The sequence below is a fragment of the Euleptes europaea genome, chromosome 2 (assembly GCF_029931775.1).
Source record: "Euleptes europaea isolate rEulEur1 chromosome 2, rEulEur1.hap1, whole genome shotgun sequence".
NCBI lineage: Eukaryota > Metazoa > Chordata > Lepidosauria > Squamata > Sphaerodactylidae > Euleptes > Euleptes europaea.
This window is the reverse complement of record NC_079313.1, coordinates 138419191-138443047: the sequence shown is the minus strand read 5'-3', so window position 1 is coordinate 138443047 and position 23857 is coordinate 138419191. Positions and strand designations below refer to the sequence as shown.

Below are 23857 nucleotides of genomic sequence, written 5' to 3'. Positions count from 1 at the left end.
GTGAAAGACCTCTGCCTGAGACCCTGGAGAGCCGCTGCCGGTCTGAGTAGACAATACTGATGGACCCAGGGGGGTCTGATTCAGTAGAAGGCAGCGTAATGTGTTTAACCCGACCCCAGGGTTGATGGGTGGGGGGTGAGCATGGCCCCAGGGCCGCCATGAGTTCCTTATTTTGAAACCAGATTTTTGGGCCCCGGTGCTCTCCCTGCCAGGCCACATTGTTTGGAGCGCAGGAGGGAGTGGGGGAGCTCCCTAGGCTTGTCCGTTCTGGACAGAGCTCCCGCCACCCCCTCCTCTGGCCTCGGCCCCACATCCGGCCTCCCTGCCAGGCCCAAACATGCGCTCCTCAGACAGGCCGCGAGCGCCCGGATTCCCTTCTCTCTCCCTGAAGGGAGTCGGGTGAGGTTAAAGAGAAGGGAAACCAAAAGGGCTGAGCTGAACATTTATCTAATATAACAACCAATAAATCCATTTTTATTATATATTGCATAATATAGTATTATTATATTAATATAATATTATTATATTAAGAACACAGGGTGTAAAATACAGGCTTCCTAAGAAGCACAAACATAGTTACAAATATTAACAACGCACAGCAGTTGATGTTAGTACATAAAATGACCAAAATCTGACCAGACGTGTTTTGGCCTTCCTCAGTGGTCATACATACGCAATTTTGCAACACACATCCTGACATATACATTGTATGAGGGAAATAAATAAATAAATAAATAAATAAATAAATATATATATATATATATATATATATATATATATATATATATATATATATATATATATATATATATATATATATATATTAAAAAGCATTTTTTTATTCTGTGTTGCTTTATATTAAAATAGTTTGTCTATGTGCCTTAAAACAGGGCCTTTGGGCATCTTCTGGGCATGGAGTAGGGGTCACTGGGGGTGTAGTGGGGAAGTGGTAGTTGTGAATTTCTTGCATTGTGCAGGGGTTTGGACTAGGTAACCCTGGTGGTCCCTTCCAATTCTATGGCTCTATGGCTCACACCTTGTATATGGTGTCCAGTGTTTCAGGATGTGTGTAACATCAACAAACGTGAAGAAAATAATTATATACAAGGTGTGAGCCAGGAGCCATGTTTTAATTTTTTTTAATGCGCACCCTCTTGGAGACCCTGACCAAGTGGAAAAGTGGCATTAAAATGTTTTAAATAAACAAATGAATAAAGTACCAACTCGGAGCCTCTGCTTGGCATGCAGAAGGTCCCAGGATCAATCCCCGGCATCTCCAGTTAAAGGGACTGGGCAAGGAGGTAATGTGAAAGACCCTTGCCTGAGACCCTGGAGAGCCGCTGCCAGTCTGAGTAGACAATACTGACTTTGATAGACCAAGGGTCTGATTCAGTGTAAGGCAGCTTCATGTGCGTGTTGGGGAGGGGCTGTGGCTCAATGGAAGAGCATCTGCTTGGCATGCAGAAGGTCCCAGGTTCAATCCCCGGCATCTCCAGTTAAAGGGACTGGGCAAGTAGGTGATGTGAAAGACCCCGGCTTGAGACCCTGGAGAGCCACTTCCGGTCTGAGTAGACAATACTGACCTTGATGGACCAGGGGTCTGATTCAGTGGAGTAGAAGACAGCTTCAGGTGTTGATGTGTATTGGAGATAATGAAAGGCTTTCTTCTCTCTCCCCACCCCCAGACGACTCCTCTTCGGAGAGCTGCAGCGGCAATGGCTCCTCCACCCTGAACCCGTCCACCTCCAGCAGCACCCAGGGGGATGCCGCCTACCCGGAGATGAACGGGAATGGAGCCGCAGCCCCCATGGACTTCAGCGCCTCCTCTGAGGACCAGCCCATCAACCTGTGTGACAAGCTGGCCCCCGCCCATGCCACCCCTTCCTACCCGTCGGACGGCTGCAGCACCGACGGCCTGCGGAGCCGCACCAAGTATGCGGCCAAAAGCACAGCTGAGGTATGTGTCGGGAGGGCAGAGGGGCAGGGCGGTGGGGTCGGTCTCATGTCTGGGAATGGGGGAGCTCCCCCGGCCTCTGCTGGCTGAGGGGGCAGCGTGGCAGGGAGCTGGTGACCTGTGCTGACGAGTCCTTGGGGAATAGGAGACTGGGTGGGGCCAGGCTTGGCAAGGATGTTGCCGAGTTGTTTTCTGTTGCCCCAGAAGGTCGGACCAGAACCAACGGGTTGAAATTAAATCAAAAGAGCTTCTGTCTAGACCAGTGGTTCCCAAAGTGGGCAGTACCACCCCCTGGGGGGCAGTGGGGTTACTTAGGGGGGCACTAAGAGGCAAGGGGGCAGCAGGGGGTTGCTAGAGGTAGGCCCCTTCAACTGTGTTGTTGGACCGGCTAGGGAGCACTGGGGTTGAGTTTGTGGAACCAAGGGGGCGGTGACCCGAAAAGTTTGGGAACCACTGGTCTAGACATTAGGAAGAATTTTCTAACAGAGCGGTTCCTCAGTGGAACAGGCTTCCTCGGGAGGCGGTGAGCTCTCCTTCCCTGGAGGCTTTTAAGCAGAGGCTAGATGGCCATCAAGCCTGAACTGACCCTAGAAGCTAAAATGACTAAATTGAGGCTATCGTACTTTAGTCACATTATGAGACGACAAGAGTCACTGGAAAAGACAGTCAGCTAGGAAAAGTTGAGGGCAGCAGGAAAAGAGGAAGACCCAACAAGAGATGGATTGACTCAATAAATGAAGCCACAGCCCTCAGTTTGCAAGATCTGAGCAAGGCTGTCAAAGATAGGACATTTTGGAGGACTTTCATTCATAGGGTCGCCATGAGTCGGAAGCAACTTGATGGCACTTAACACACACACAGATGGCCATCTGTCAGCAATACTGATTCTGTGACCTTGGGCAGATCATGAGAAGGAGGGCAGCTTGGCCATCTTCTGGGCATGGAGTAAGAGTCACTGGGGGTGTGGGGGGGAGGTAGTTGTGAATTTCCTGCATTGTGCAGGGGGGTTGGACTAGATGACCCTGGTGGTCCTTTCCAACTCTATGATTCTATGAACTCGGGGCGGTGTGTGTGCCAGGATATTTAACTGAGTCAAGAGCCTTGGTTCAACCACCTCACCTTCCTGCATGAAACTAGTAGGATTTGTACAAGGCATCCATGCTTTAGTTACATCTAGACTGGACTGCTGCAATATGTTCTACTTGGGGCTACCCTTGAGAAGTGTTTGGAAGTTGCCACTAGTGCAGAACGCTGCAGCTAGACTGCTGGTTGGGGCCAGCTACCGGGAGCATGTGACCCCGATACAAGTAGGGATGGAGATCCCAGGGCCTTAGGGACCTGCTTGTATCTGACAAAGGGAGCTTTGATTCTCAAAAGCTTCTACCTTAAAAATCTTGCTGGCCTCTAAGGAGCCACTAGACTCCAATCTAGCGGTTCTACACAAGACCAACATGGCTATCCTCTGAAACTACCTCCCAGGGTTGTTGTGGGTTTTTTTTGAGGATAAGTGGTGAGGGTGGAGGACAGATCTGAGGGTCCCAGCAGGTTCAGTATGGCTTTATGTGTGTTGGGGGGGGGGGGAGTTGCAAAGTTGGGGCTCCCTTGTAAACCTCTGAATCTCAGGGCCAGGTGGCGACATCAGGGGAAGGCCTCGGCCTCTGTACCCCGTTATTGGACCTCCAGGGGAACTGGTTGGCCACTGTGTGAGACAGGATGCTGGACTAGATGGACCCTCACTGGTCTGACCCAGCAGGGCTCTTCTGAAGTTCTCATGAAGGTCTCGGCCTCTGTGTCCTGTTGTTGGACCTCCAAAGGAACTGGTTGGCCACTGGTTGAGACAGGGTGCTGAACCAGATGGACCCTCACTGGTCTGACCCAGCAGGCCTCTTCGAATGTTCTTATGTTCTTATGTTGTTTCTTCCTTCAGTCACCTCCGTACAGCTCTGGCAGCTACGACTCCGTCAAGACCGAGGTCAGCGGCTGTCCCGAAGACCTAACCGTCGGCCGAGCCCCCACTGCGGATGACGATGATGACGACCACGACGATCACGAGGACAACGACAAGATGAACGACTCAGAAGGGATGGACCCGGAACGGCTGAAGGCCTTCAATGTACGGGGAGAGAGGGGGAAACCTTCCATGTCTTTTGGAGGGGAGGGGGTGACTTGGCAGTGTCCCATAGGAGGGGCCATGATTCAGTGGTAGAGCCTCTGCTTGGCATGCAGAAGTCCCAGGTTCAATCCTCGGCATCTTCAGTTAGAAGGACTAGATATGTGAAAGACCTCAGTTTGGACAGCCACTGCCAGTCTTAGTAGGCAGTACTGACCTTGATGGACCAATGGTCTGATTCAGGAGAAGGCAGCTTCATGTGTCCAGGTTTATGGGGAACGGCTGTGGCTCAGAGGATCTTCTTGGCATGCAGAAGGTCCCAGGTTGAAAGGACTAGGCAGTAGATGATGGGAAAGACCTTTCCTGAGACCCTGCAGAGCCGCTGCCAGTCTGAGTAGATGATACTGACCTTGATGGACCAAGGGTCCAATTCAGTATCAGGCAGCTTCATTGTGCCAATGAGATGCTGGAAGATCTGTCCCCTCACCTCTTTCGCCCACCCCCCACTCTTTCGGCAGATGTTCGTCCGCCTCTTTGTGGATGAGAACTTGGACCGCATGGTCCCCATCTCCAAGCAGCCCAAAGAGAAGATCCAGGCCATCATCGAGTCCTGCAGCAGGCAGTTCCCTGAGTTCCAGGAGCGAGCTCGCAAGCGTATCCGCACTTACCTCAAGTCCTGCCGCCGCATGAAGAAGAACGGCATGGAAATGGTGAGCATCCCTTGCCCTCACTGCGGGGGTCCTTCACCCCCGATGCCTTTCCGCAGCCCACTCCCAGCACCATTTCTCACATGTGTGAATCCCGTCTCTAACCTGGATGGCCCAGGCTACCTCGATCTCATTAGATCTCAGAAGCTAAGCATGGTCAGCCCTGGTTAGTACTCAGATGGGAGACCAGAGGAAGGCAATGGCAAACCACCTCCAGCATGGTGGTGTGGTTAAGAGCGGTGGTTTGGAGCGGCGGAGGCTAATCTGGTGAACCGGGTTGGTTTCCCCACTCCTCCACACGAAGCCTGCTGGGTGACCTTGGGCTAGTCACAGCTCTCTTTGAGCTCTCTCAGTCCCACCTACCTCACAGGGTGTCTGTTGTGGGGAGGGGAAGGGAAGGCGATTGTAAACTGTTTTGATTCTTCTTTAAGTGATAGAGAAAGTCAGCATATAAAAACCAATTCCTCCTCCTCCTCCTCCTCTTCTTCTTCTTCTCCCCCCTCCCTCATCTCTCAAACTCTGACAATCCTGCCGGTGTGTCTCCCCAGACCAGGCCTACCCCACCCCACCTGACCTCAGCCATGGCCGAAAACATCCTGGCAGCTGCCTGCGAAAGTGAGACACGGAAAGCGGCCAAGAGGATGCGGCTTGAGATCTACCAGACATCCCAGGTACGGGGCCTGAAGTTGACGTAAATTTTGGGACGAGCACAGGATCGAGCACCCTGGTGCCGCAGACGGAGCAGAAGCTCCTTGGGAGAGGGTGTCGCTTCTCCTTTGCAAACTCGTTCCTCCGGCTGCTCGGATGCAGCCCAGGCAGCTGTTTGCAGAGCCTCGAAAAGTGACGGAGCCTGCAGACAGAGCGGGGGGAGCCCCTTATAGGTGTGCCCTTTTCAACTCCCTGATGTTTGCCTCCAGGTCTCATTGGGTATTGGGGGAATCAGTGGTTGTCATTCCTCGGCCTTTGAGCTATGGAGGGAAAGAAGCTTGAAAATCTGTCCACAAATTGGGGAAATTTTGTGTGCCGCTGGGCAGGGCTGACCACGACCCCTGGTGTTCAGAGGACGGGGCTTTTAGTGCTTGGCATTGCCACATATCTAGAAGAGGGAAAGGCAAGCAAGGGCACGGGAACCGGTATTCCTGTTATAAAAACTGTGGGTAGCCATTTTCTCCAGGGGAACTGAACTCCTTCATCTGGAGATGAGGTGTGATCTCCAGGCCCCACCTGGAGGCTAAGGGGAGGTGGGGGCAATAATCGGGAGGAAAAGACGGCAGCTGTGAGCCAGTGCCCCAGACAGCTCCACCTCTTTCTCATAAGAACATAAGAAAGGCCCTGCTGGATCAGACCAAGGTCCAGCAGTCTGTTCCCACAGTGGCCAACCAGGTGCCTCCAGGAAGCCCCCAAACAAGACGACTGCAGCAGCATTTATCCTGCCTGTGTTCCACAGCACCTAAGATAATAGGCCTGCTACTCTGATCCTGGAGAGAATAGGTATGCATCACGACTAGTATCCATTTTGACTAGCAGCCATGGATAGCCCTATCTATCATCCATGAACATGTCCAAGCCTTCCAAGTTGGCAGCCATCCTCACATCCTGGGGCAGGGAGTTCCACAATTTAACTACGTGTTGTATGAAGAACTACTTCCCTTTTATCTGTTTCCGTTTATGAGTCCTGATGGGCTGAAGGGGTTTTGCCTCCCGGCCCGCCGAGAGAACCAAGGGGGGGGGTTCTCCGAGCACCATCTTTGTCCAGCCCTGCCGGGCTGACCTCTTTGGTCTCCTCTCTTTCTCTCTCTGCAGGACGAGCCTGTTGCCCTGGACAAGCAGCACCCCCGGGACTCGGCTGCCGTCACCCACTCGTCCTACTCGCTGCCGGCCTCCTCCTTCTCGCAGGACCCTGTCTACATCAACGGGAGCCTGAACTACAGCTACCGCAGCTACGGGAGCCTGGGGGGCAGCCTGCAGCCGGCCTCTTCGCTCCAGACAGGGAATCACAGTAACGGTAAGAAGGGGGCAGCGAGCAGCTGGAGGGGGCGCTGGAAAGGGGGAGACGTAGCGTAGCAGTTAAGAGTGGTGGTGTCAGCTCAGGTGTCTATCCCTAACGTCCCATAAACAGACACGCTCAGGCAGGTGAACCTAAGCAATGCTAATTTTTTAGGAGCAAAAAGACAGATTTACAGAAGTTGACTGCCTCTCACGCAGGAGAGGTTGCTAATGGGGTTTAAGCAGGTAAATTACAGTATAAAAGCATTCTAGGCAAGAAAGTAAAACAAAGTGAAACCACAGTGCAGTTCCCAGAGAATCACAGACATAACATCAGTGATAAACCGTACACAGGATTTGCAGGATGCGAACAAAACTTTGACTAGCAGGCAGAACCTGGCCTTGAAGCCAGCCTCTAGCCTGCAATTGCCAAACTTCTATTCCAAAGGTGGCAAAGACCTGACATTCTCCCCCCCCCCAGGGGCCCCCCTTGCTTCCCTCAACCAGGTGAGGTTTATCAGGGTAGGCTGCGTGGAACTGGCGAACCAGTCGGGGGGCTGCAACGTAGTGCTTAGCCACCTACTCGTCATGACCCAGACCCAAATGTTTCCAACGAACCAGATAATAGAGCACCCCCCTGCGGATACGGGAATCAAGGATCTTCGACACTTTGAAATGTTCGTGTTCCCCCACCAGCACCGGGAGTTCGGGAGGGGCTTCGGGAGGCCACTCGGGAGAAGGTACATGTTTCTTTAAAAGACTGACATGGAAAACCGGATGAATTCCCCTCAGGGACTTAGGAAGACTGAGTTCCACTGTGACCTCATTTATGAGCCGTGGGATTGGAAAGGGTCCTACATACTTTTCATTCAGTTTTTTGCACGGGCGTAAGGAACGCAGGTTTTTTGTGGACAGATAGATCTGGTCCCCCACCTCAAAGTTCCAACCTGGGGAGCAATGCTTATCTGCCTGTGTTTTTGTTTTTAGCACTTTCAAGATTCTTTTGTAGCCATGACCAGGTGTCTTGTACCGCTTTCGCCCAGTCCGCCACCTCAGTGGACCCCTCCTCCCCCGAGAGATCCACGTTACCAAAGGGCCCGAATTCTTTACCATATACCACTTGAAACGGGCTGAAACCTGTGGACTGGTGTGCAGCATTGTTGTAGGCATACTCCACAAAAGGCAGTAAATCTATCCAATCGTCCTGGTGGTAATTTACGCAAATAACATTTTAACACAGAATTGACACGTTCAGTTTGTCCATCGATTTGGGGATAGTACGCACTAGATAAACTCTGTTCCACCCCCACTAGCTTGAGAAAAGCCTTCCAGAACTTAGCCACAAATTGAACCCCGCGGTCTGAAATTACCTTGCGCGGAAACGAGTGATATTTGAAAACATGTGAAACAAACAACCAGGCCAACTTTTGGGCTGTAGGCAGCCCCGCACAAGGAACTAAGTGCACCTGTTTGGAGAACAGATCTGTAACCACCCAAAGTACTGTCTTTCCCCGACTGGGGGGAAGATCGGTTATAAAGTCCATGGCAATCACTTCCCAGGGGCCCAAGGGTGTTTCCAAAGGTTTCAATAGTCTGGGCGGCTTTCCCATCACCCGTTTTGCAGTGGCGCAGGTGGGACAGGTGGAAATAAAAGAGTCTCAAGTCCGTTCTCATTCCCGGCCACCAAAACTGCCTGCGGAGTAAATGTAAAGTTTTCACAAAACCAGAATGACCCGCTACTTTAGAACCATGGGCACGATCCATCACCTCCCTCCGCAGGGACGCAGGAATATACAGTTTAGAGTCCTTGAACCAGAAACCATCCTTCAAAGTCATATTGTCCGGCAGAGTACTAGCGGTGCTTTCTGTTTGATAAGCTTGGACTAAGGCAACCTTGAAAGGGTCTGGCAGCCCCTCCAAAGGAGGTGGTCCTTGAGCACTGTTGGGGGGAAACGGTAACTCCTTTCAGAAGGCGCCTGGCGGTTGATCCCCAGGGGGAGGGTCTCTTGCAGATTCTGGTCCCCCTATTACGGCAAGGGATTGTCGAACCTGAGCGCGAGTCTGCACGGCCAGACTGGGCATAATCCCCCTCTGTTCTGGGGTGAAGAGAGAGTTGGTTGGGCCCTCCACCTTACTCTGGTACTGGGGAAGTCGAGACAACGCATCTGCCAACTGATTTTGTTTGCTGGGGACATGTTTTAACACAAAACGGAACTTCGAGAACAATTCCGCCCAATGCACTTGTTTTGCAGTCAGCTTACAAGTCCCCTTTAATGCTTCCAAGTTTTTGTGATCTGTCCACACTTCGAAGGGAATCTCGGCCCCCTCTAGGAAATGTCTCCATACTGTCAAGGCATGTTTAACTGCGGCTGCCTCCTTTTCCCAAATGGGCCAGTTGAGCTCCAATTGGGAAAACTTTTTAGAAAAATACGCACAAGGGTGCAGCTGTCCAGCTTCCCCCCTCTGTAGAAGCGCCCCTCCCATAGCTACATCGGAAGCATCTACTTGAACCACAAGTAGATGCCATTGCTCCGGATGCTTGAGCACAGGTTCAGAAGTGAACAACCTTTTCAAAGTCTCAAAGGCTCGTTGGCAGTCTGGCGTCCATGCCAACCGGGAAGATAGCAGTATAGCTGAATTTCCCTTCCCTTTCGTCTTTAACAAGTCGGTAATTGGCAACACAATCTGCACAAAATTGTTGAGAAACCCCCGGTAGAAATTTGTGAAACCGAGAAATTGTTGAAGTTGTTTGCGAGTAGAGGGTGGCTTCCACTCTACCACACCTCGCACCTTTTCAGGATCCATTGCCAGTCCCTTATGCGAAATCACATACCCCAAGAAGGTCAATTTGTCTTGGTGAAACTCACACTTGGACACCTTTGCAAACAGTTGGTTTTCTCGGAGGCGTCACAAGACCTCCTTAACCAATTTTACGTGTTCTTCATACGTTTTAGAGTAAATCAAAATGTCATCAAGATACACAATCACCCCTTTGAATAGAAAATCATGTAGCACTTGGTTAATCATTTGCATGAAGACACTAGGGTGCCACTTAACCCGAAGGGCATCACCAGGGTTAGGGTTAGGGTTAGGTTTAGGGTACTCAGACATCCCAAAACAGCTGGAAAAAGCTATCAGCTTCTCGTCACCTTCCCGGATTCGAACCCGGTAATAAGCCTCGACCAAATCCAGTTTAGTAAATATATGGCCCTTCTTTAGTTGGCTGAGCAGATCCGGAATCAGTGGAATGGGGTAGGCATTAGTCTGGGTGACCGCATTGAGTCTGTGGAAGTCTATGCATAAGAGCAGGTCCCCCGTCTTTTTCCGCACAAAAAAGCTGGAGCGGAACAAGGAGCCGTGGAGGGCCGAATGAAACCACGGGCTAAATTCTTATCCAAAAAGTCCCGGAGCACCGACTTCTCTTTCAGACTCATGGGGTAAATCTTTCCCTTCGGTAGTTTGCCTTCCCCCACCACTTCAGTAGCACAGTCCATCTTACGATGGGGAGGAAGAACATCACACTCTTTCTCATCAAACACGTCTGCAAAGGCTGCATACTCTATAGGTAACTGGGGGTACCAGGATTCCCAACCCCCGCTGACAAAGCACTGTCTCTGACCGCCACTTCCCTGCAATGGCGGTCGCATTGTGGATGATTGAAAGCAATCGTTTTGCGCGGTTTGACCTCCTAGGTACTCTGAGGGGGCTTTTTAAGCCCCTCGGAGTCCTGGACGCCGGTCCTGCGAGGGCACTAGGGAAGGACATCGCCAAAACGCAACTTAGGCATCAAGCTCCACCCTCCACCACCTTAATACCAACATAAGGACTACATAAAGAAAAGAACCTCACCTCTTGACACCCAAGTGAGTACAAAAGAACTCTTCGTCTACTTACTGGAAACTTGAACAGACGGGGGGCTGATAAGAATATTTCTGGGACCCCCATTCCTCCTTAATCCGAACTGAAAAAGTTTGACCTGAGTTAGCCATCGGGATTAGCGACAGGAGCCTTATCAATCCGATCAGCCTAAACCATAATAAAGAGTCGGAAGGATACCTTTTGATTGACAAGAACTATCACCAATGGGTCCAAGGGAAGGGGAGGGTGATTTTTCTTCCTGATTTTCCGGCGAAGAATATCCTGCCACGTTTGCAGTAAGGGAGCGCCTGGAACGGAAGACCCTCTATAACAACCTATCTATCATCGGAACTAAAATAACAGGAAGTAGTTGTAGGACCGATTACGCGTCGCACTCGAGTTACTTGGAAATCATTCCTGAAGGAACAACCATCGAGAAGAGGCGGTAGAAGGTCCACGGCACTAGCAACTTCCTGTATACTTCCTGATCAGCCCGACCTAGAGCGACCAAAAAAAACTCACTGGTATTTCAAAACTTTAAAACGCAATTCTAGAGTCAATTTCGACTCTTTTCAACCCGAAAAAATTATAAGGCTGATGTTTGAATTATTATCTTTTAATTAGAACTTTAAAGGCCCTGTCTGTGCACATGTATTTTACCAGCTTCTTTTGGCTTAATACATAGCCCTGCTCCTATGAAATCAAAGGGAATTTTACAGAATTCAAACATGGAAAAAAAAATACAGGACATGCTTGCTAAACATTCTGAGGCGACAATTAAACAATTAAAACAGATTTCAACACAGATGGCTCAACTGATTTCAATGATGACGACTCTTGACCAATCATCACAGATAGGCAATCAGAAGTTGGATCTGGTTATAGAAGACATAAAAGTCTTGAAAATTCAAACGATGACCACAAATACAGACATACAAGCAATGGACTCTTCTGCCCAAAAAGTCATGGAAGAATACAAGGATACAAAGAAGAAGACAGAAGTTCAAGAAATCAACCAGCCGGCGATAAAGAGATCAGACATACAAGAAATAGACTTTTCATTTAAAAAAGTCATGGAACGACGTGTGGATATAAGGAAGAAGAGAGCAGGTCAAGGAATACAGATTGAAGCCACGATGGAGATGAAGCCCAGAAAGAGTTATTTTTGGATACGTATCCTGTCTGAGGAAATGAGAGAGAATAAAGAAATCCTGTTCCCATACCTGACTGGCCTATTTCAGTTACAGAAGGAAGTATTAGACCATGGTTAAAGGATTGATTTAAACATGATTGCTGGATCCAAAGGCTTTGATAGTGTGGACGGGTGGCATGGCTATTAATGATGTAGTGGAATTAAGATTAAGACATCATTTTGGGAATAAAGGGCTAGAAATTCTTGAGAAAAAAGACTGGATTGTTAAAATGTTTGAAGTGGCAGAAATGGCAAAACTCACAGCTATTCTAAATGAAGAAAATGACGTTCGGTTTCTGGGGGAATGGGAGGCGTGGATGCATTATTGTGAATATGAGTTAAAATTGGGAAGAATGGAAGAATATTTTCTAATCTGATCCAGAGGATTATTTTTGGTTTTTTTTTATAATGAATAAGCATAATTATATTTACTAACAGATTATGGTTTTTTTTATACAGGATATTGATAGTTTATTAAGATTAGATTAACTACGACGAGATGAACTTTTTATTAAGAGGAAGATAGAGGTGAAGGGGAAGTCAAAATTTTCCATTTCTTTTTTTTTTCTTTTTTTTCTTTATTATATGTTATGGAAATATAACAACTTTAGGTTAGAATTGAAATTTTATATTGTCATAGATGTTGTATAATGCAATGGAAAATTTTTAGTATAAAATCCAATAAAATTTATAGAAAGCAATCGTTTTGGCTGCCCAATCTATGGTAGGACTGTGTCCTTGCAACCAGTTTGCTCCCAGCACAACTGGATACCGAACGCCCGGAGCAATGGTAAAAAGAATTTGCTCCCAATGGGGCCCCACCCCCATGGCTATTCGGCTGGTGCACTTGTCTACAGGACCCCCCCGAAAGTCACTGCTGTCCATCTGGGCAAACTTTATGGGTTGGGGTAAGCGCACGGCTTTCACTCTTAAAGCCTTGAAAGTCTCTTAGTTGATTAGGGTTCGTGCACATCCCGAGTCTATTAAAGTTTCACTGTCATTTGGGGGCCCCCTCTAAAATCCTGTAACACAACGTCTAGGAACACATTTCCCCCCTGGTCGCTCACCATCTGTGGAGCGCTTGGCTTCTCGACTGAAGCTGTCTGCTGTGGAGCTCCGACTACAGCAGACCCAGTCCATTTTTTGGCTGGCGATTGCCCTCGATCCCATTGGATCGGGTGGTGTTGTGCCCTGGTCCTCTCTGCTAGGTAGGGCGAGGTTGAGTGCGGAGGGCCCTCGCCTTCCGAGCGTGGAACTCTTGCGGCGCTCTCTGCCTTTGGATTGAGTTGCCTCCTCCTTGGTCGGACGCAGAGCGGTCGGAGATCCCTCGGGGCGGGAAGGGCAAACAGCAGCAAAGTGTCCCATACCGCCACACACCAGACACGCTCCAGTCCAGAGATGTTTCGGTCGCTCTGTTGTCGAGTCGACCGCTCTCTTTGGTGGTCGCGGCCCAGAACCTAGTGCCTTGCACTCCCTTGATAAGTTCAAGAGTTCCTGGCGATTCTCCACTTCCATCGCCAGTAAATATCCACACCTCCAGATCAGGAGGGTCGCCTTGCATAAAGGCCCAGCAAAGAATTTCCGAATTTAGTCCTTCTCGGAAATACTGCACATGGGTGGCTTCACTCCAGTCCACCACTTTACTAGCAAGCAATTGAAATTCATATGCATACTGCATCACCGTCTTGGTTCCCTGGCGAAGCTGAAGGAGAGCCGTCTTGGCCCTCTCACTCTGCAAAGGGTTCTCGAAACGCCGTCTAAGCGCCAACGTGAAACCATCCAGGGAGCGCAGCGTGCTGGAATGAAGGTCGAACTGCTGGACCACCCAGCTCGCCGCTTCTCCCTCCAGCAGCGAAGCCACATAACGCACACGACTCTCCTCCGAAACGAAGGTAGCCCCCTGCTCCCTCATGAAGCTGTCTACTTGTAGTAAAAAGTAGGGAAGCCTTTCCCCTGAACCGTCAAATGAGACTTGCAGCTCCCTCCGTGGAGCTGACAGTGGTGGGTAGGGGGCGGGTTGTCCCAGCGCGGCGGGCTGGCCCTGCGCGGCGGGTGCCTGTGGAGCGCTGCCCCCCTGCAGCACGGCAGGCGCAGGGGCAACGGTGGAAGCAGGTTGCCAGGACCGCGGCGATGCCAACTGCATCCGACGGAGGTCGGCCACCTCCTGGAAAAGTCCCTCTGTCCGGCCCTGCCACCCCACTACTTGCCTCACAAACTCTTGTTGCGGGTGGGGCAAGCGCTGGCATTCCTCATCACCCTCCAGCCCCTGGAACGTAGGTCTCTAGGGACCCTCCCGGCTGTCCACGCTGGTCTGGCGTTGCGTAGCCCCCCAGGAAGGCGGCCTCATCTGGGGAACACGCTTCCCCGGCTGTGCATAAAAATGCGCCAGTCTCGAGGTGCCTAGGGGTTCGTGGACATCCGCGTCTGGCCGCCTGGATGTCTCTTGAGGGACACTCAGCCCCCCGTCGGCCCCTCCGACGTCCCCCTGGGTCCGGCGCTCGGCCTCCAGCATGGTGCGCCGTTCTGCTTCCAGTACGGCGAGCCGCTCCTTGGCAGTGGTCCACTCAGCCTCCTCGTGCTCACCTTGCGCGGCTGCCATCCTGGCAAGCCACTCTGTGTCCGCCTGGGCGAGTTGTGCCTCCTTCAAGAGAAGGGCGAGCCACTTGGCCTCCTCCCGGGCACGCTGCGCAGCTCCCGGACCGGTGAGAAGCTCGGTGTCCCCCTGGACGACTCGGGTATCCATCATCTGGGCACGTTGCGCAGCTACCAGCCCTGCGAGCCGCTCGTCTTCATCCTGGGCGAGCCGTGCCTTCCTCAGGAGCAACTGTCGGAGGTCCTCCTCCGGAAAGCTCCGCTCTGCTGCTTCGACCTCCTCCCGGAGGCGTTGCGGGAGATCACCCTGCTCTGCCACCATGGCTCGTAGCAGGGATCTCAACACCGCATCAAAATCCACTAAAGGTGAAAAGGAAAAGGGGTGATTAGCAACCTAATGTCAGCTCAGGTGTCTATCCCTAATGTCCCATAAACAGACACGCTCAGGCAGGTGAACCTAAGCAATGCTAATTTTTTAGGAGCAAAAAGACAGATTTACAGAAGTTGACTGCCTCTCATGCAGGAGAGGTTGCTAATGGGGTCTAAGGTAAATTACAGTATAAAAGCATTCTAGGCAAGAAAGTAACACAAAGTGAAACCACAGTGCAGTTCCCAGAGAATCGCAGACATAACATCAGTGATAAACCGTACACAGGATTTGCAGCATGCGAACAAAACTTTGACTAGCAGGCAGAACCTGGCCTTGAAGCCAGCCTCTAGCCTGCAATTGCCAAACTTCTATTCCAAAGGTGGCAAAGACCTGACAGGTGGTTTGAAGGGGTGGACTCTGATCTGGAGAACCGGATTCGATTCCCCACTCCTCCACATGAGCGGCGGAGGCTAATCTGGTGAACCGGATTGGTTTCCCCACTCCTACACATGAAGCCACCTGGGTGACCTTGGGCTAGTCACATTCTCTCAGCTCCACCTACCTCACAGGGTGTCTGTTGTGGGGAGGGGAAGAAAAGGTGGTTGTAAGCCGGTTTGAGTCTCCCTTAAGGGGTAGAGAAAGTCTACATATAGACTTCTTCTTCTTCAGTGTCCAGTTGAGAACAAGCTCAACAGTAGACATTATTTAGAACATGAGGATAGTTCCAGAGGGTGGCCATGTTTGTCTGCAGTGCATGAGCTAGAAAGCTGCGCTGGCCTGGCAGACTGGGGAGAGGGGGCTGGGGGTTTGGACGAAGCTTGAATGTCTGGAAGCTAGGGTTCTTAAGTATCAGAGGTTCAAATCAATGTGCAAAGGAGAGGGCTTTTTGGGGGGGCAGGGGGAGAAGCAGAACTCGAACAGGATCTCCCAGCTGCTGTGCCCCAGATCCAAGAACGGAGAAATGGGGCTCACCAGGAGCAATGGAGGGGCTGTGGCTCAGTGGTGGAGCTTCTGCTTGGCACACACAAGGTCCCAGGTTCAGTCCCTGGCATCTCTAGTTAAGGGACCAGGCAGTATGTGACATGAAAGACCTCTACCTGAGATGCTGGAGAGACGCTGCCAGTCAAGAAGAAGAAAAGTTGGTTTTTATATGCCGACTTTCTCTCTCACTTAAGGAAGTATCAAACCGGGTTACAATCTCCTTCCCTTCCCCACAACAGACACCCGGTGAGGTAGGTGGGGCTGAGAGAGTGTGACTATCCCAAGGACACCCAGCTGGATTCATGTGTAGGAGTGGGGAAACCAATCCAGTTCACCAGATTAGCCTCTGCCACTCATGTGGAGGAGTGGGCAATCAAACCTGGTTCTCCAGATCAGATCCCACCGCTCCAAACCACCACTCTTAACCAATACACCATGCTGGCTCCCAGAGCAGACAATATTGACCTTGATGGACCGATGGTCTGATTCAGCATAAGGCAGCTTCCTATGCATGTTGGGGAGGGGCTGTGGCTTAATGGCAGAGCATCTGTTTGGCATGCAGAAGGTCCCAGGTTCAATACCCGACATCTCCAGCAAAAAGGATCGGTCAGTAGGTGATGTGAAAGACCTCCACCTGAGATCCCGGAGAGCCACTGCCAGTCTGAGTAGTCAATGGTGCCTTCAATGGACCAAGGGTCCCAGTGTAAGGGTTCAGTACAAGACAGCTTCATGTGTTCAATGGGGCCCTGTCTCCCCCTTTTGTTTCCTGCACGACTTGTACCCGAGCTCTCTGGGAGAGTGGCGGGCACCTGCTTCAGCCCGCGCTCCCCTCCCTCTGCCTCCTGGTTTGCCCTTGTGTCGTTTCTGGAGGCCTGAAAGACGCCGCTCTGGGATTAACTCTTCTCATCCCTTCCTAATGCCTCTTAGCCCTGGAGGAAAGGGCCCGCCCTCAGCCTCCAGCCGCTCAGAGCCTAATCTCTGCGAGGCAGGGGTGCCTTTTCCTTTCCAAAGATGACAGGTCCCGAAGCGCCCCTGTTGGTTTGGCCTCCCTCTGCAGAGGGGCCCTTCCTTGCTCAGGGGCCTCCCTTTCAAGGTCAGGGAAGGGATTTCTCCCACCTTTTCTTCCATCTTCTGCACCTGGAACAAGAAGGGTCCTGTTGAGGAGCTGGGCCCTGCTCGTAAAAAGCCCCCCATCTCATAAGAACATAATAAAGGCCCTGCTATATCAGACTGAGGCCCATCAAGTCCAGCAGTCTGTTCACACAGCGGCCAACCAGGGGCCTCCAGGAAGCCCACAAAAAAGATGACTGCAGGAGCATTGTCCTGCCTGCATTCCATAGCACCTGATATATTCAGCACGCTCCTCTGATCCTGGAGAAAATAGGCATGCATCATAACCAATATCCATTTTGACTAGTAGCCATGGATAGCCCTCTCCTCCATGAATATGTCCACTCCCCTCTTAAAGCATTCCAAATTGGCAGCCATCCCCACATCCTGGGGCAGGGAGTTCCACAACTTAACTATGCATTGTGTTAAGAGTGGCAGACTAATCCCATTGAGTCAGGTGCATCATCAGAACATGAGAAAGGCCCTGCTGGATCAGATGGAGGCCCATCAAGTCCAGCAGTCTGTTCACACAGTGGCCAACCAGGTGCCTCGAGGAAGCCCACGAACAAGACGACTGCGGCAGCATTATCCTGCCTGTGTTTCAAAGCACCTGATATAATAGGCCTGCTCCTCTGATCCTGGAGAGAATAGGTGTGCATCATGACTAGTATCCATTTTGACTAGTGGCCATGGATACCCCTCTCCTCCATGAACATGTTTACTCCACTCTTAAAGCCTCCTCAGTAACCGCTCATTTCTTGGAACCCACCCCTTTCCACCAGATGGGGCAGCTTTCTCATCATCCCACCTGAACACCCCACCCCCCGTGCCCTTCCAGCTGCTTGAGCAACTGGGAACAGTCCCACCCCAGCCGCCAGCCCCTGCCTCTGCAGCGAACCAGGATTCCGTTGCTGGTTCTTGCTCCTCTCCCCCCTTCACCTGCCCTTCCTGCGTGCTTGTTTCAGAGTGCGGCTTTGCATGGTAATGTACCTCCTCTCCTGTTGTGTTAGAACCCGGGGGTCATCCACTGAAGCTGAAGGGTGGGAAATTCAGTGCAGACACAAGGAAGTACTTCTTCACACAGCCCGTAGTTAAACTGTGGGATTCGCTGCTACAGGACATTGTGACAGCCACCAACTTGGAAGGCTTTAAAAGGGGAGCAGACAAATCCACAGAGGATGGGGCTATCAATGGCTACTAGCCGTGGTGGACACCTATCAATCCATCAAAATCAGTATTGTCTACTCAGACTGGCAGCGGCTCACCAGTGTCTCAGGTGGAGGTCTTTCACATCATCTACTGTCTGGTCCTTTCAAGTGGGGATATGCAGAATTGAACCAGAGACCTTCTGCATGCTACCCAAATGCTCAACCATTGAGCCATGGCCCCTCCACAACATGAAGCTGCCTTATACTGAATCAGACCATCAGTCCATTGAACTCAGTGTTTTCCACTCAGACTGGCAGCTGCTCTCCAGGGTCTCAGGCAGAGGTCTTTCACTTCACCGACTTCTTTTAACTGGAGATGCAGAGGATTGAACCTGGGACCGTCTGCATGCCAAGCAGATGCTCTACCACTGAACCATGGCCCCTCCCCAAACCATGAGCAACCTGACATCAAAACCAAGACCCCATGTGAGCTTAGACCCCCTTCCAATCACACAAGGGAGCAATTTCTGCCAATTTCCCCTCCTGACATCCAGGTGTGGCTTTCAGGGGGCAACAAAGGGGGTGCAGTGGGAAGGGTCAGGAGGGAAAGCCCTGTTCAGTGAGCACAACAGATCCAGGCCACCTAGAGGGGTCAAGGAGGGAAGGGCCGTGGCTCAGTGGTAGAGCATCTGCTTGGCATGCAGAAGGTCCCAGGTTCAATCCCTGGCATCTCCAGTTAAAGGGACTGGGCAAGTAGATGATGTGAAAGACCTCTGCCTGAGACCCTGGAGAGCCGCTGCTGGTCTGAGTAGACAATACTGGCCTTGATGGACCAAGGGTCCGATTCAGTATAAGGCAGCTAGCTTCATGTGTTCAAGGACTGTGTTGTGGCGTTGCTGAGAAAAGCTTGTCTGGGCCTTGGCGCCTGAGAGCGGCAGTGGGCTTCTCTTGACCCTCCTCTTGCTCTTTGCACGTAGGCCCGACTGACCTCAGCATGAAAAGCAGCGCCTCCAGCACCACCACACCCCCGGCAAACAGCACGAGCAGGGGGGTGCCGGCTGCCCAGCTCAGCCCGACGGAGATCAGCGCGGTGCGGCAGCTGATCGCAGGCTACCGGGAATCTGCAGCCTTCCTCCTCCGCTCGGCGGACGAACTGGAGAACCTCATTTTGCAGCAGAATTGACTGTTCGCCTCCCCGTGGCTCCCGTGCCAGAAGACTCTGGGCCTCCTTGCGCACGAGGCCCCCTTTTTGAGAATCCGCTCAGGACCGGCCCTTCCTCCGCCCACCGACCACCAGCCCCGCACGGGTTGCTGCTTTTCCTGGGGCGGGATCTTAACAGAGCCGGGCCTCTCCTCCAACCGAGGGCTTGCCTTTGCGACCTGCCTGCGCCACGGCACACCACCACCACCAAGGAGCCGACGTAGGACTCTTGGGGAGGGGAGGGGGGAAATGGAGCTGCAGGCATACTTGGGATTTCCTTTGTGGAGTTCGGCAACGATAAGAACCTTTTCGACACCCCCTCCCTCTTGCTCCCCAGTCTTCTTTCAAGTCTTAGGAATCGCATATTTATTGAAAAATGGACCCTTCCTTTCCCTGATCTCTTTCTCTCTCCCCCCTGTCCTCTCCCATAATTTATTTTTCTGAAAAACGAATTCTTGAGTTTGTACAGATTTACCACTTTTTGTGTCTGTCTGTCGGAGGGAGGAGGCTGAAGCTCAGAAAGCCACACGTTCCGCCCCTCCCCACTGGTCCGTTCCCAGCGGGCTGCGCCAGTGCAGAGGTTTCAGCTGGCAGAGAATGGGGTGGCTGCTACCAAACAAAACCAACCCATGCCCTTGGCACGTGGTTTCTTTTCCCCCTCCTGGGCATTCGCCCCCAGGGGCGTCCTCCTGGGTCAGAGATGAGCCCCACCCAGACCTCAGCTGTTTCCAGGCAGGACTTGCTGTGGTCACTTTTGTGGAAAAGGAAATGCCTTGGGGGGGAGACAGACCCCAAGGGGGGGACCTTGCCTGCCTGCCTTCCTCCTCCACACTCTACCTCACCCTGCATTGTGGGCTTTTTGTCCAGAACTGGCTCTCACTGGCACGGCCGCAGGGGAGGGTCCAGTCCGCAGTCCTCCAGGGGGTCGAGCAGGGCCACCAGTTCTGGTTTGCTCCTTGCCCTAGCCACGCAGCCCCACCCATGCTCTGGGCACAGGGCACGGCTGTGTCGGCAACGGGAAGGACAAAGCAGGAGGTAAAAATTGATCTTTGGGTCATTCCAATGGGAATCGTTTCCAACGAGCATTTTGGAGATGCAACCGGGCAAAGGAGCCCTCCGAGAAGCACCCCACACACACAGTTTCTGACGTCAGAAACTGAGCCCCTTTTCCCTCTCCCCCCGCATAATGCACTTGCCTCGCTTGGTGCAATATTTACCTGTGCTGCTAGAATCAGAAGCCGAGGCATGAGGGTGCCGAGCCGGGCCCACCCCAGTGACAAGCCAGGTGACCTCTTCCTGCCGTCCCCTCCAGTCACTGATTTCTGTGTTTCTCTCCCCCCCCCAAACTTACTGAGAAAGTTGCTGCTGAGCCCCTGCTTGCAGGGGAGAGTGCCACTGGGGGTCCCGGAGCAAGCCCTGCAGGCTCACCTCTGGCTCCCCGGTCGCTTTAACAGCCTGATCTACCCCTCCTTCCCTCCACACACCCTGAGCCTTCTCCAGGGAAAAGAACGCGGTGCGGCAGTCAGTCCTCCTCGGCAGCCAATGGGCCAAGGCCTGCCGGACTTCTTCCCTGGCCTGCCCTCCCCTCCTTAGGAGCATCATTGCTGCTTCACCACCAGGCAAGGAAGCACCACATTCCTAAAACGCATTGATTTGGGGGCAGTTTTGTGTGCGCAGACTCTCTTTCCCTGTACAAGTGCATTAGATCAGGCTGTTTTTTGGGGGGGGGGGCGCGTCCCTCCCTGCACACCCAAGATGCTCTCAGGAACACGCTCCTGCCTCGCCTCCAGATTGCTGATCTTTGCCGCTGTCCTCTCCCCTGCAAGAACGTGGCTTCTTGGGGAGGTGGGGGGGGGGAGAAAGATATCCTCCTTCCCTGGTGATTCCCCATTGCAAGTGACAAGCCGAGGGCTTCGGGGGGGAGGGGGGGGTTGGTCTTTTTGGCCAGGGATCTTCCCATCTTTGCACAGATTCCTCCCCCAGCGGTGCAAAAGCTAGTCTGCTCCGGGCCCACTCTGCCTCCTCCTGGCTTGGATTTTTTTGTGTAAATATTTATTGTTGTGCGCCTACCGGACCTAGCGCAAACCCTTAACCACACGCAACCCCCCCCCTTTAGCGTGAAGAGTGGCAGAGACAATCGCTGTCCAGCTTCCTGTGATGTTTGACTCTTTGCGGGCTGCCTTTGGCTGACCCAGGACCTCCCACCCTCCCCCAGGAGTGCAGAGCCATGAGACATGGGGGGGGGCGCTTACAGAGGGGCTTCGGGCAGAGGCGGGTGCTGTCGTAATGTTCCCTGGGCATCACTTTTTGGCAGCCCTCTTCACACGGTCACTTTGGAACTTGGCTTTGGGTGCACAAGTTGCTGCTAGAGAGACCAGCCGGAAGCCACCGGGTGGGAGGGGGGGGGACCACGGCCTGCGGACAGGCTTGGGAGCATCGGACAGTGCCGCATCTGCTTGCTACAGACTCCCTTGCTAACCCCCACACCCCTCCCCAGTGGCATCCTCCGCCCAGGGAAAGGCATTCCCAGGATTCCAAGCAGAGCCCGCCTGCCCGACCACCCAACCCTCCCCTTCACCTGAGGGCCATTGTACCATTTAGTACCAGTTCATTTACAAAAAGAAGAAAAAAAAGAAAAAAAGAAATGCTGCTTTGAACTCAGAGGGTTAAATATTAATTTTGATTTGTAACTTTTTGTAAAACTTTTTACAAGATAGCCTAGCAAACGTCACCGGAATACCACAACCTGCAATCTCGTCCCTGGTCTGATTTTTTATATCATTTTAGTGGTGCTTTTAGAACGTTTGGTTTGGTGGTTTGTCGCGGAGCTGCGTGAGCCGGCTCAGTTCTTCGCCTGTATCTACCTAAGACCAATGTGAACCTTTGTACTTTTTTGCTCCTGACTTTGGACTCAGTGAAAGTGTACTGTTTACATGTACAGAACTCCCAGCGCCGCCACCCCCACCCCGTTCCCCCCAACCTCCCCGTTCTGCAAGACTCGCGCTCGGTGAGGAAGATTCGCCTCACCCCGCTCATCTGCTTAGCAAAGCCACAGACTCTCTGCTCTGAATTCCTTCCCTCCGTACGTCTGGGAGGCGCTGCAGGAAACCGCGGTTTGCACAAAAAAAGCCCACCCTACGTTTCTTTCAAGGGGCCAGTTCAACTGGAAGATCCCCTCCTAGAAAGGGAGCAGGGTGAAAGTGAAAAGTCTGGGAACGCCCCCTACACCCCTCCGCCCAAAGTCAAACCACACAATTGGCACTCTTTGGTGGTTCCCCCCCCCCCCATGCCATGACCCAAGAGAGAAGTTTTGGGGGCAGGAGACCCAGGATCTAGAAGGCCGGACGAGAAAAGCACGCCCGGTGCATTCAAAAACCCCAAGAGGCCCACGTTCTTTCCACAAGACCCGATACAGGAAGCAAAAATGGCACTTAAAAACCAGTTTGAGAAGGCGACACTTTATTGCTGAAAAGGAAAAAAAAAAGACCTTCCTGTCAGGCACCTATGCAACTCGATGTGGCTCTCTTAAGCAGATGGCACGCTCCCCCCTCCACCCGCTACGGCAATTCTTGTGTTCTATACAGTGGATCGTTCCTCCCTACCCCCCACCCCCGAGTAAATGTGGCTTAATATTTTTAATTCTTAGGACGTGTGTTTGTTCTATGTGATGCAACTTAATTCTGTTCTGTTTGTGGAATGAGTAGCACAGGCCGACCTCTTTGCCCCCCTCCCCCCCTTCACTTACTTAAAAGACCAACGAGCTGTTCCAGTCCAGCGGTTCTTTCCATCCATGGTATTACTTGCTAAATGCACTGATTTCATAAGTACGTGAAAGAAATTTTTTTTGAGTCTGTTTATCATATTATAAGACTGAATCTACTTAATAAACACTGTATAACAAACAGGGCCTCTTCTATCATCACTGCGGGGGGGGGAGAGGAATCAGGACTCCAGGGATAGATACCTGGTTTGCAGGTGAAAGGTAAAGGTCCCCTGTGCAAGTACTGGGTCATTCCTGACCCATGGGGTGACGTCACAGCCCGACGTTTCCTAGGCAGACTTTGTTTGTGGGGTGGTTTGCCAATGCCTTCCCCAGTCGTCTTCCCTTTACCCCCAGCAAGCTGGGTACTCACTTGACCGATCTCGGAAGGATGGAAGGCTGAGTCAACCTTGAGCCGGCTACCTGAAACCAATTTTCGTCGGGATTGAACTCCGGTCGTGAGCAGAGCTTTTGACTGCAGTACTGCAGCTTACCACTCTGCACCATGGGGCTTATGCAGGTGAAAGGTACCACGTTCCAACCCTGGCATCTTCCCTTGGCAAGGATCCTGGGTGCTGAGGAAGGCCCTTTCTCTGCCTGAGAGCATCTGGCAGGTGGAAGAGACGAGTCAGACGGCAGCCACTCCCAAGGGCCCCATCTAAACCAGCTCTGTCCCCCACACATTGTCTACTCAGACTGGCAGTGGCTCTCCAGGGTCTCAGGCAGGGGTCTTTCACATCACCTACCCGCCTAGTCCCTTTAACTGTGGATTCCGGGGATTGCACCTGGGGCCTTCTGCATCCCGAGCAGAGGCTCTACAAACTGAGCCACAGTTCCTCTCCTTTTTAACAGCGCTACGAGACCGCCAAGGAGGGATGCCATCCGGAG

The 23857-nt window shown here is 52.1% G+C and overlaps 1 protein-coding gene across 1 annotated transcript in view; it reads left to right on the top strand.

The window, feature by feature from the left end:
- NOL4L (nucleolar protein 4 like) overlaps window positions 1-19231 on the top strand; it is a 61516-nt gene extending 42285 nt beyond the window's left edge. Inside the window, exons 3-8 of the mRNA XM_056844438.1 lie at window positions 1686-1957; window positions 3882-4067; window positions 4583-4774; window positions 5320-5442; window positions 6575-6776; window positions 18986-19231. Coding sequence (XP_056700416.1) covers window positions 1686-1957; window positions 3882-4067; window positions 4583-4774; window positions 5320-5442; window positions 6575-6776; window positions 18986-19191 — 1181 coding nt within the window. The 3' untranslated portion in view covers window positions 19192-19231. The remainder of the gene's footprint in view (window positions 1-1685; window positions 1958-3881; window positions 4068-4582; window positions 4775-5319; window positions 5443-6574; window positions 6777-18985) is intronic.
- Window positions 19232-23857: the final 4626 nt, after the last annotated feature.